This window comes from Orycteropus afer, unplaced genomic scaffold, assembly GCF_000298275.1.
Source record: "Orycteropus afer afer isolate SDZICR_OR568_19922 unplaced genomic scaffold, OryAfe1.0 scaffold00064, whole genome shotgun sequence".
Lineage (NCBI taxonomy): Eukaryota > Metazoa > Chordata > Mammalia > Tubulidentata > Orycteropodidae > Orycteropus > Orycteropus afer.
The window spans coordinates 10,031,087-10,042,717 of record NW_006921651.1 but is presented as its reverse complement, the minus strand read 5'-3'; the positions used below and the strand labels follow the sequence as shown (position 1 = coordinate 10,042,717).

Sequence of the window (11,631 nt, the reverse complement as noted above, 5' to 3'; positions counted from 1 at the left end):
TGGCCAACCAACTGGAAGAGATCCTTACTTGTGCCCATTCCAAAGAAAGGTAATCCAAAAGAATCTGGAAATTACTAAACAATATCATTAATATCACATGTAAGTAAAATTTTGCTGAACATAATTCAAAAACAGTTACAGCAGTATATTGACAGAGGACTGCCAGAAATGCAAGCTGGATTCAGAAGTCAGCATGGAATAAAGGATATTATTGCTGATGTCAAATGGACCTTGTTTGAAAGCAAAGAATACCAGAAAGATGTTTACCTGTGTTTTACTGACTATGCAAAGGCATTTGACTGTGTGGATCATAACAAATTATGGATAACACTGAGAAGAATGGGAATTCCAGAGCACTTAATTGTGCCCATGAGGAACCTGTACATAGACCCAGAGGCTGTTGTTCAAACAGAACAAGGGTATACTGCACAGTTTAAAATCAGGAAGGGTATGCATCAGGGTTGTATCCTTTCACCATATTTATTCAATCTGTATGCTGAGCAAATAACTGGAGAACTAGACTATATGAAGAAGAACACAGCATCAGGACTGGAGGGAGAATCGTTAACAACCTGTACTATGCAGATGACACAATCTTGCTTGCTGAAAGTTAAGAAGACTTGAAGCACTTACTGATGAAGAGCAAAGACTACAGTCTTCAGTATGGATTATACCTCAACCTAAAGAAAATAAAAATCCCCACAACTGGACAAATAAGCAACATCATGAATGGAAAAAGACTGAAGTTGTCAAGGATTTCATTTTACTTGGATCCATATAATGCCCATGAAAACAGCACTCAAGAAATCAGGCATTGTATTGGATCAGGCAAATCTGCTGCAAAAGACCTCTTCAAAGTGTTATAGAAAAAAGATGTCACTTTGATGACTAAGGCGAGCCTGACCCCATGGTATTTTCAATGGCCTCATAAGCATGTGAAAGCTAGACAATGAATAAGGAACACTAAAAAAAGAATTGATGCACTTGAATTTTGCCATTGGCGAAGAATACTGAAAAGACCAGACTGCCAGAAGAGTGAACAAATCTGTCTTGGAAGAAGTCCAGCAGGAACGCTCCTCAGAAGTGAGAATGGCCAGACTTCACGTCACAGTTTGGTTACGCTGTCTGAATGAACCAGTCCCCGAAGGATATCATGCTTGGTAGAGTCAGAGAGAAAGGGGCAGACCCTCAACAAATGGACTGATTACAGCACCTGCAGCAGTGAGGTCAAGCACAGCATAGACTCTGGGAACAGCTCGGGGCTGGGCGGCGTTTCATTCTCTTGTACCCGGGCTCGCTGTGAGTCAGAGCCAACTCACCGGCACCTAACAACAATCTTTATGGAAACAGATCACCTGCTCTTTCTCTCATGGAGCCACCTTTTGGTTAGCAACTGAACTCTGAACTTTTGTATCATCAGGACTCCTTAGAATGATGCTAGGATGGAGGAAATGCAAGAGATTGTTTTAAATGATCTTTAAGGCTGCTCTATTGTTAGTAAGTAAACAGACGGACAAACAAAAAGCACAAAGTGGGAAAAACTTAGTGGCTCTTGCTGGAGCCAAGCTCAAGGCAGGAGAAGGAAGCTTTAGCAGCTCCACAGCCTTCTGGCCTCATTCTCACCCGACCTGTGGGGCCAGCTTCCAACTGTAACACACCTCTAAGGATGGCCTGCTCTGCCCGACATCACGGATGAAACGGTGTCCTGAGACAGAGCAGGCAAGCACAGTGGGGCAGAGAGACCTCAGGCTCTGCTCTCCCTGACCTGTGAGTTACTCAGCATCCACACTGTGTTCCTGGGGTCTGGCAGGATGCCTGCCCCTTCCTCCTTGGTGTGCCCCCACCCTCTAGTTCTCAGCCCAGAGCTCACCACATGGCTCAAGGTCATGACACGAAGGAGAGTCTCACTACAGCTCTTGACCAGGCCTTCTGGGAAGCAGGGCAACAAGTCCTTCAGCAGGGTCAGCATGTGTAGTGTGGTTGTGGCCTCCTTGGAGCCTGGCAGACAGATGGGGATGGGGTTGAGACTCTAGCCCACTCTGCAGCAGGTCTCATCCTCCTGGCCAGCCACTGCCTCCCATCCCCCTGCCCTCAACCTGGCTTCCCCACCTCCAGACTTCTCAATCTCCTGGATGCAGAACTTGGCGGTGGAAACAGCAGCAGGATGATGGGTAGGGGCCTTTTCCCCAAACATGAACTCACTGCCCTTGAGGACTGAGCATACTCCGTGCTGGGCAGCCTTCCGGATCTGAGGAGCAGAGAAAGAGTAGCCAGGGCTGGGTTAGCACCCAATCACCAATCATTACTACATACCCAATGCCATGCCAGAGGGCTCGTGTGTATAGAATCCTCAGATGGAGAACAAGACAAATCCCCACTCTACTTCTAACTCGGTAAGTGGCTCTGTGGTAGTTAAAGTTATGTATCAACTTGGCTGCGCCTGGTTGAGTGGCTGAGCAGCTGGTGGTAGTTATTCCCCACAATGAGACTGGCAATCAGCTCCATGGTGGGATCTACCACAAGCAGCTGAGTAGCTGCTTTAGGGATGTGGTCTCCTTCCTGCATATAAGCAGCAGCTTTGGGAATGGTCTCTAGTTTATGGCACACTTGAATCCTGCATGTAGCTGAGTCATTGCTCAGCGGTCTGCCATGGTCTGCCGATATTGGGACTTTCAATGGACTTGAATGAATGGCTGGCCATGTGGTTTGGTAACATCGGGACTATGCCATTTTATTTGGCGACCTTGGGCTTGTCAGCCTCAGCAGTCAGTTACTGTCTGAGTGAAGAGAAACCTCTAGCTCCAGTGGGCCAGGAGCAAGAGGCAGAGCTGAAGCCCAAGGCTGAGGGGCTTTCACCTAGCCCCTAGAACCTAGCACTTTGAACTTGGACTTAAAGCCTCCAAACTATAAGAGAATAAACTCCTGTTTGTTCAAGCCCACCCATTCGTGGCATAATTCTGTCAGAGTGGCACTAGGTAACCAGAACAGGTTCTAACCAACTACTTACTCTAAGTCTCAATATCCTCAGCTTTAAAAAATAGGACTTATTCACTCAACCATCCAACAAATCCTGGTGCTGGCAATGACAAGGAATGAAGTAGACAACTCACATTCCACTTGGGAGGTGGAAAACAAACACCAGAAAATAAAAATACTTTTCAGGAAATGAAGCAAAGGTTGCTACCTTTTATAAGGTAGGTAGGAAAGAAGTCTCCAGTGAAGTAATATGTTAGCAGAGACCTGAAGAAAATGAGGGAGAAACCACGGGAACATGTAAGGGAGGAGATGTGAGTCCATGTGGGATAAGTCAGTGATTCTTACGACTATTACTATGGCTATTGTTACACACTCCCTGCTGAATTTTAGGAGGAACCAGAGTGGGGAACTGCCACATGCGGAGTCCCTGCTATGAGACAGGGGCTGGCCCCAGGCCTGTGAGTCTCTTCATGACCTTGCAACTACATTGGTATTATCATCCCTGTTACAGTCAGGACATCGAGGCTCAGAGAGACTAAGCAACTTGCCCAAGATCACACCACAAGCAGTGACCCCAGTATTCAATGCTCACACCCTCCCTCTGCTGTTAATGTAAAAAAACCTGCTGGAGATCCTGTGTTGTGGACTGATGAGGCACAGAGACTCAGAAGGCCTAATAGCGAGCATCCCTCCTGCATAAGGGGAGCTGCTCCGCTTCTAGATCTGAGTAGTTGAGGCCTCAGAGGCAGGAAGCAGAGCCTTGGGGTGAAAGCCCAGTACTCAGTGCAACATCTCTGACCCCACTCAGACAGTCAGCACTGCTGACTGGGTTGGGCTTGGCACGAGGGGAGGATGTGTGTCTACCCCCCCAATTTTCTGGGGTCCAGCAGTCTCACCTTGGGCTTGGCATGCACGGTGAAGCTCAGCAGCCCGTGGAACACCTGCAGGGTGACAGGGTAACTCCAGGCCTCCAGGTTTTGCTTCCGCAGAAGAGTGGCCAGGCAAGAGAGGACCTTGAAGAAGGCAGACACAGCCCCTCAGCCCCACCAGTCTCAGCCAGGAGGGAAAAGAGACCAAGTTTTCACCAACTCTAGAAAATCCCAAAGGGATCACAGAGCACATAAATCCCTCTCAGGGAGCATCCAGCTTTAGCCCAATCAGATGGGCTCTGGAAGATGGCAGAGGAGAAATTCAGACCCAGACACTAACCCATCGGAGAGCAGAGGTGGGCCCACTGCTGGCCTGGGCTGACATGATGTCCATGAAGGCTTTGGAGGTGTCGGAAAACTTCTTAATGAGAACAGGGCTGGGCACGCTGCAGGGAGAGGATAGGGAGGGTCAGAAGCCTTCAGAGAACAGCTGGTACAGCTCTGTGAGCTATAAAGTAGGAGACTGACAAGAAGCAGCATTGCTGGCCCAGTCATTCAGCTGGGGAGCAATGAAGACAGGACAAGAGCTCATTATTCCTCATGCCCAGTTAAGGATGCTTCCCACCACACCTGAGCTCCACGCCTCCCTGACCTTCTCTGCTACCCAATCCTGTAACACCCACAAGAAGGCCCTACTAAGCTCACATCAGTTCTCTCCCACCTCTCTCCTGGCTAAAGGTCTCAAGGGCCTGGTACCAAAAGTCCATGCCCTTTCTTCCTGCCCCACTCATTGCACCAAGGCTACCCCTCTTCCCAGGCCCCAGACCACCAACACTCACACTCCTTGGTATGGCGTCCCTAGCTGCCCCTGGAGCCTGATGCTATAGAATGTCACCGGATACTGAAGGATTTTTCATAATTCTCTGATTCTGCTCATCACCTCCACTCACACTTCCTTTTTCCCTTCATGAAGAGATCTGGGGTACATACAGGAAACAAGGACTCACCGCTTTAGGACAAGGTTCAGTAGATACGCCACAGCAGCCACAGACTCAGGGGACTCCACTGCTTCCATTGTTGTCATCTGAGGGCCAGATCAGGGGACATGAATGGGAAATGGGTCCTTCTGGGCAAACAGGGAGTGGGGAAGGGAAACAATATGTCTAGCCCTGGTTTTGCCACTTACTACTGTCTGACTCTGGGCTGGTAACGTAACCTTTCTGTGTTGCAGCTTGTGAGATGGAATAATAGTATCACGTGTTAAGTGGGGATAATACTGGTACCTATCTTCTCAGTTGCTGTGAGGTTTAATTGAGTTAATATATGCAAAGCATTTGGAACACTGCCCGGCACGTGATAAACATTATAGTTTGCTATCTAATCTATCTCATTATTCTAGAGCAGAGGTTGGCAAACTTTTTCTGTAAAGGACCAATAAATAAAACATTTTAGGCATCTGGGTCTCATACAGTATTTGTTGCATATTCTTCCTTGGGTATATGTGTGTCTTTAAGCAATGCTTTAAATATGTGAAAACCATTCTTAGCTCCCAGGCCATGCCAAAAGCAAGTCATGGGTCAGATCTGGCCCCCAGGCCAGACTTTCCAATCACTGTTCCAGAACAGCAACTCTCAAACTTAAACATTCTGAAAAATTATTGAGGACTTCAACGGGTATATGGGTGGACAGATGGGTAGACAGGCTAAACGATCAGGTATGTCTATGAAATGGGGAGGGTATCCAAGAACATATATAGGGTTGGCAGACAATGGTCCTATAAGTTTATGTGAATGATCAGAATTCCCAGGTGTATAGTAGAGCTGACAAGGGGCAAGGTTGTGGTCACTGCTTGGTCACAGCCAGCTACTCAGGGGGACCGAGTAATTTAACCTGCAGGCTTGGGACCATAGTTGCAGGGGACATCAAGCTCAACTGGAATAACATACTATACAAAACATTGTTCCACCTCCTACTTTGGCGAGTAGCAACTGGGATCTTAAAAGCTAGCAAGCTGCCATCTAGATGCAACAATGGGTCTCTCCTTGTCCAGAGCAAAGAAGAATGAAGAAAACCAAAATTCATGGAAACAATTAGTCCTAGCAACTGGTACACCATCCGATCTGCAGCCTATACAACTATGAGACCAGAACTAGATGGTGCCCGGCTACCACTGTCATCCACTTGAAAGGGGATCTATGCAGGAGATCCTTGATAGAGAGGGAGAACAATGTAGAACAAAACTCAGTATCATTTGGATAAAAAAAAAAAAGGTGGGGACCAGGTTTGCTGGTCCAATAGAACCTGGTGGAACCACTGAGACTATGGCCCCTAGCTGCCCTTCAGGTCTGGAATTGAACCCACACCTGTGGTTTCCAGCCAAACAAAATACAGGCATATGAGTTGAACATTTACCTATAGTAGATACACTCCTTGGAGAGAACAATCATGGGAGAGAGAAGGGCTGCTTATGCACAGGGAGACAGCTCAGGGGACAGGAGCATATAGAGAGATGGACACTGGGAAGAGGTAATTATGGGGAGGAATTGGGAGGGGAGCTGTTGCATTGTGGTAAACTGTGGTCAATGACATGAGACAAAGTACATGTGAACTGCTGTATGGAAAGTGAATTTGCTCTGTAAATCTTCACCCAAATCACAAGTAAAAAAAAAAAAAATTATTGAGGACTTCAAAGAAGTTTTGTTATACAGGTTATGTCTAGTGGTATGTACCACATTAAAAATTAAAAACTGAGAAAATTTTAAAACACAAGAACACACAAGCACAATTCCATCAGCTTTCAAAATAATGATGCCACCAGACATCATATAACTTCTGGAAAACGCTTCTGTACGCACATGAAAGGATGAGTGAGAAAAGTAAATGATGTTCTTATATCTTATTATAGAAATGATTATGTTCTTGCCAACACCACCACAAGGGTCTTGGGAACCCCCAAGGACCCCTGGACCACACTTTAAAACCACTTTTCTACAGGATCTCCTGGATCTAACACCTTTGTAGATCAAGAAAGAGAAAGCAGAGCAGTGGATTTTTGTTACAAAAATCACATGGCAAATTACCACCAGCCCTAGCAAGCCACCTCAGAATGACTGATGGGCCTTCACTTGATCAAAGGCTGTCTTTCTAGATCCCCCCATGCTAGGGGTACCCTCCAATTTCGTCTGCTCTCTACAGCCTGCATGCCCTGCTACTCTGAACCGCCCCCCTCCAAGTTGCACCCACTCACCAGCGCAGCAAAGTACTCAGTCTCCGTCTCCTTCCCTCCCTGGGAGCGGATCACCTCGGTGACGGCAGCCAGGACAGCACAGATCTGCACAAGTGGGAGAAGGCACGTGTGACAGCTCCTAGACCTAATCCCACCCACAGTAGCTTCTTTCCTTTGCTTCTTCACAAATTAACCTCCTGAGAAAGCCCAGAGACAGACAAGATGAGCAGCATTCAGAGCCAGGAGTGCACACTACCGGGCCAAGGAAACAGGAAGACTCAGAACACGTTTGCCAAGTTCCACCACTAGAATGCTTGTCTCTTATAGAAACACCTGTACAAGATACAAATATTTATGTACAAGGTGTTCAATGTAGCAAAAAAGTGGAAAAACCAAGAGGCCATCAACAGGGCGCGAATACAGTATTATTCCAAACCACCAAACCGGTTGCTGTTGAGTTGATTCTGACTCACAGCAACCCTACAGGGCAGAGTAGAACTGTCCCCCAGGGTTTCTAAGGCTGTAATCTTTTTGGAAGCATATTACCACTTCTTTCTCCTGCATAGCAACTGGTGGGTTTGAAACACCTATCTGTTGGTTAGCAGTCAGGTGCTTAACCACTGTACCACCAGGACTCTTTAAAGTATTATATGATAAATAATGCTATGTTCAAATTCTATGTAACCATTAAAAAGACTTAGGAATAACTCTATTAGCTTAGAAATACAGTTCAGTGGGAGAAAAGCGGCAGAACAGCACCTATATAATATAACTGTCTTAGTATAACACTCCTCGGAAGGAAGACGGGGCAATCTACTTCCGTAGAGGTACCACCTTGGAAACCCAAGGAGGGGTCGCTATGAATTGGGATCGACTCAATGACAGTGAGTTTTTTTTTTTTTAATACCTAAATAATAAAATGGAGGTAAAAAGTATCCAAAAAAGTTTCCAACAGGACTACTGATAAGGGGCTATTGAGCACCTGAAATGTGGCTAGTGTGCCTGAGGTACGGATTCTTTAATTTTTTTCATTTTAATTAATTAAATTAAACTAATACTTGATTCAGTGATTGAAAAACATGTATTTGGAACAACCTGGGTATGTGAATCTACTTTTTCACCTGTAACTTTTATGAAATCTAATCTAAATACAAATCAAACATTACCAATAAAAATTTAGCACCCAAATAGAGAGATCTTGTAAGTATAAAACGTGCACTAGATTTGAAGGCTTACACAGTATAATAAAAATGATGTACAGTATCTCATTAATATGATGGTATGTTGGAATCATATTTTTAGCATATTTTAGTATAAAAAGCAATAAAATGTTATTAAAATTAATTTCACCTGTTTCTTTTTACTTTTTTTTTTACATGTGGATACTAGAAAATGTAAAATTACATAGGAGGCTCCCATTACATTTCTATTGGCTAGCACTAATCTAGGAGGACACACAACAATGTCTAAATGGTAATTTCTGCTATGGAGTCAAACACGGAGAACAATATTCCTATTTTATTTTAGTTTTTGGTAATATTTAGAAGTTTAACATTTTCTGTTTAAAATGTGAAATAAATAAACATATGCAATTTAAAAATATTAAAGTAATACAAAATATATCCTTAGTTCTTGCTAGATAAAAGTATTTCTAACCACTGTGACTCAGCATTAATTTACTCATGAAATGTGTTTTAAAAATAGGCTATGTAAAAAGTTCCCTTAGCTGAGGAGATAAACTCTTGGAAGCTAGCTCTACCCTCAAGAACCTTACACTTCACTGGGGGAGATGTTCCTATAAAAAGCAGAAAGTGGGACCCACTCTGCTGTTGTTATGTGCTATGGTGACAATTCTAACTCACAGTGACCCTATATGACAGAGCAGAACCACTCCTTTAGGATTTTTTTTTGCTACAATCCTTCAGAGAGAAGACAGACTGCTGTTTTCTCCCACAGAGACACTGGTGGTTTGAACCATCCACTTTTCGGTTAGCAGCTAAGCACTAAACTTGCACTACCAGGGCTTGCTCCTTGGACCTGCCCTCAAACTCAAAACCAAACTCACTGCCATCCAGTCGATTCCAACTGATAGCAACCCCTGTTGGGTTTCCAAATCTGTAAATCTTTATAGAAGTAGAGTGCCCCATCTTCCTTCCACAGAGCTGCTGGTGGGTTTGAACTGCTGACCTTCCGGTTAGCAGCCAAATGCCTTAGCCACTACACCACCAGAGCTATTTTTTGGACCTGCCCTAGGGCAGCTAATAGGGGACACAACGGGTAAGAGAGATGACACATCATCCAGGAATACCGTCTTTGGTCACCCGACAGCAGTCCAGCCACAGCTAGAGTAAGTTAAAAAGCCTGAGTCGGACTGCCCCGGACTCCCGACGCTGGCTTTCCTACCTCCTTGTGGGCAGCCGAATTAGACTCCCAGAAGCGCTGCACTTTGCTGAAAGTGACGTTTGTGCAGTCAGAGAGGCCGCTGAGGAAGGTGCCCGAGGACTTCTCGGTGACAGCCAGCTCCACCTCTTCTTCCATGGCCGTTTCGGGGGTCTCGCCTTTGCCCACGCGTAGCGACCCTGACTGTAGCTCATTATGCAACTTCACAGCGTCAACTGTCAGGTCGCTCTTCCCTGAGAACAGGGGACACTACGTAAGGCCCCTTTTCCACCCCAAACTCCTTTAGCCGAGAGAAGAGGCCCTACGAAACAAACCAGCGGAGTCTAGACTCCACACCCGAGGGGCTTATCAGCCCACTGTGCGTCTAAAACTCAGAAAATCAAGAAGAAAGGATACCCTTAGGTAAAAGTGCTGCACTCATGACGCCTGGGAAAAAAATGAAGGAGAAATCGCTTTGTAAAGCAGGGTTAAGTGCGCCCGTGAGTTCCAACTCTGACACCCGTAGTAGTAGTAACCTAGACCAATCACTCCCCAGCTCCGGCTCCCCATCTGCTAAATGGGAAGAGTGAGCCGTTACGGCGGGCTCCAGATGCAACATTTTAAGAAAGGACAGCGCCAATCCCTGCAGTCTGGAACTTCCAGAAAGCCCCGTCCCACGCGGATTCAGGTAGGCACAGACTCCCCGCTACCGACCGCTGGAGTCTCGACCCTGCTACCTGAGGGCCGGCTGAAGAAGCGGCTACGAGCTGCCTGGCGATGGCGGCAAATGGCGGGGTTGCTGTCGCTGCTGTGGCCTTTCTTCCAGCGCTTCAATTTAGCCGAGACACCGGAGGGCAATTTCCCCGAGCGACCCATGTCGACTCCGTTGTCGCCGAGAGGTAGTTTAAAGGACCGGCTTCCAGGCACGCAGAACCCACGTGGGTCTCCAGCCCCTTCACTTCCTTTTCCTCTGACGTAACTTCCGGATTCGCCGTCAGTTACTATGACAACACAATTAACATCCGGTTTTACGTTTTCTCCGGGCTGGGAGAGGGCAAAGGGCTATGAACAGACCCTTTAGTAGGCTTGGCGTCTGTTGCTAAGGCGTCTCCAGAGTTGTGTCACTAAGGAATCTCTGGGGCTCCTTCTCCAAGGCCGCGATTCTTGTCACAGGAGTGAGCCTTGTTATTGTTGTTATGTGCCGTGGAGTCGGACCGACTCATAGCGACCCTTCCTTGGGTTCACTACGGAAGTGAACCGCTAGCCATAGGCACACTAGGCTACCAGAACTGGAATTCCTTTGCAGAGGTTTGTTTGTTTGTTAATTACTTGCATATTATTCTTGAAAATCTAATTTCAAAAGTTAAACATTGGCCAAATTTATTTGAAAGAGTCAAACCTATCCAGGCCTGAAAAAGTGAAGATCAGTTCGGCCTGAAGAGAAAAAAGCAGCCAGCGATGATCCAGATGCGCTTGGCTGTTTTCACTCATTATTGGACTTCCCAATGGCTAAAGCACTGTCACCTCGTGACAGCGCTCAATCCCTAGTTAATCCCGTCTTTTCCTAAATTCGCTTGAGAACCAGAATTCAATCCAAAATGAATCCTGCTTCCCATCTCAAAATCCTTCAGCTGGAGCCCAAAACTGCAAAACTCACTGCTCGCTCATCTCAGGCCAAGAGCACTCCAAGGCTTCTTTGGAATCCCCTCCCTCATTGTGTATTGATGAATCTGGTTTTGTTAGACTAAGCACTTGTTTCTTGCGCGTTTTGGCTGGTTAGACTTTAGCTTAGTAATTTCACAAATAATGTTTTAGCTCCCACTGAATAAAACACAATAATCTGAACGAACCAAACAAAAGTCCACGTAGTTTTCGGGTCCTGCTTTTTCCACTAGATACAGTTCTCAGAACTGCTGCAGCTGAGTCACTAGGGGGCTTGTTAACACAACTCTGTGTATCCTTTTCAGAATATAAGTGCCATGAGGGCAAGAACTTTGTCACTTCCATTTTCAGCACCTAGAACAGTGGCTGACACATGGTAGGCACTCAAAGAAATTTTGTTGAATGAATGAATGAGTGTGTGTATGTGTTTTGTGGAGGGAAGAAGAGAGACCAAGACAAGGGCTCACATTATAATAACAAGAGAATGAAGTGTAAATACCCACTCTGCATTCCTGGGAG

General features: G+C 46.0%; 1 protein-coding gene across 1 annotated transcript in view; it reads right to left on the bottom strand.

Moving 5' to 3' along the window:
- The window catches only part of RRP12 (ribosomal RNA processing 12 homolog), a 42,339-nt gene extending 32,013 nt beyond the window's left edge, over positions 1 to 10,326 (bottom strand). Inside the window, exons 1-8 of the mRNA XM_007940047.1 lie at positions 10,188 to 10,326; positions 9,475 to 9,704; positions 7,093 to 7,176; positions 4,853 to 4,929; positions 4,186 to 4,291; positions 3,873 to 3,989; positions 2,110 to 2,248; positions 1,871 to 1,998 (exon numbers count right to left, since the gene is read on the bottom strand). Coding sequence (XP_007938238.1) covers positions 1,871 to 1,998; positions 2,110 to 2,248; positions 3,873 to 3,989; positions 4,186 to 4,291; positions 4,853 to 4,929; positions 7,093 to 7,176; positions 9,475 to 9,704; positions 10,188 to 10,326 — 1,020 coding nt within the window. The remainder of the gene's footprint in view (positions 1 to 1,870; positions 1,999 to 2,109; positions 2,249 to 3,872; positions 3,990 to 4,185; positions 4,292 to 4,852; positions 4,930 to 7,092; positions 7,177 to 9,474; positions 9,705 to 10,187) is intronic.
- Positions 10,327 to 11,631: the final 1,305 nt, after the last annotated feature.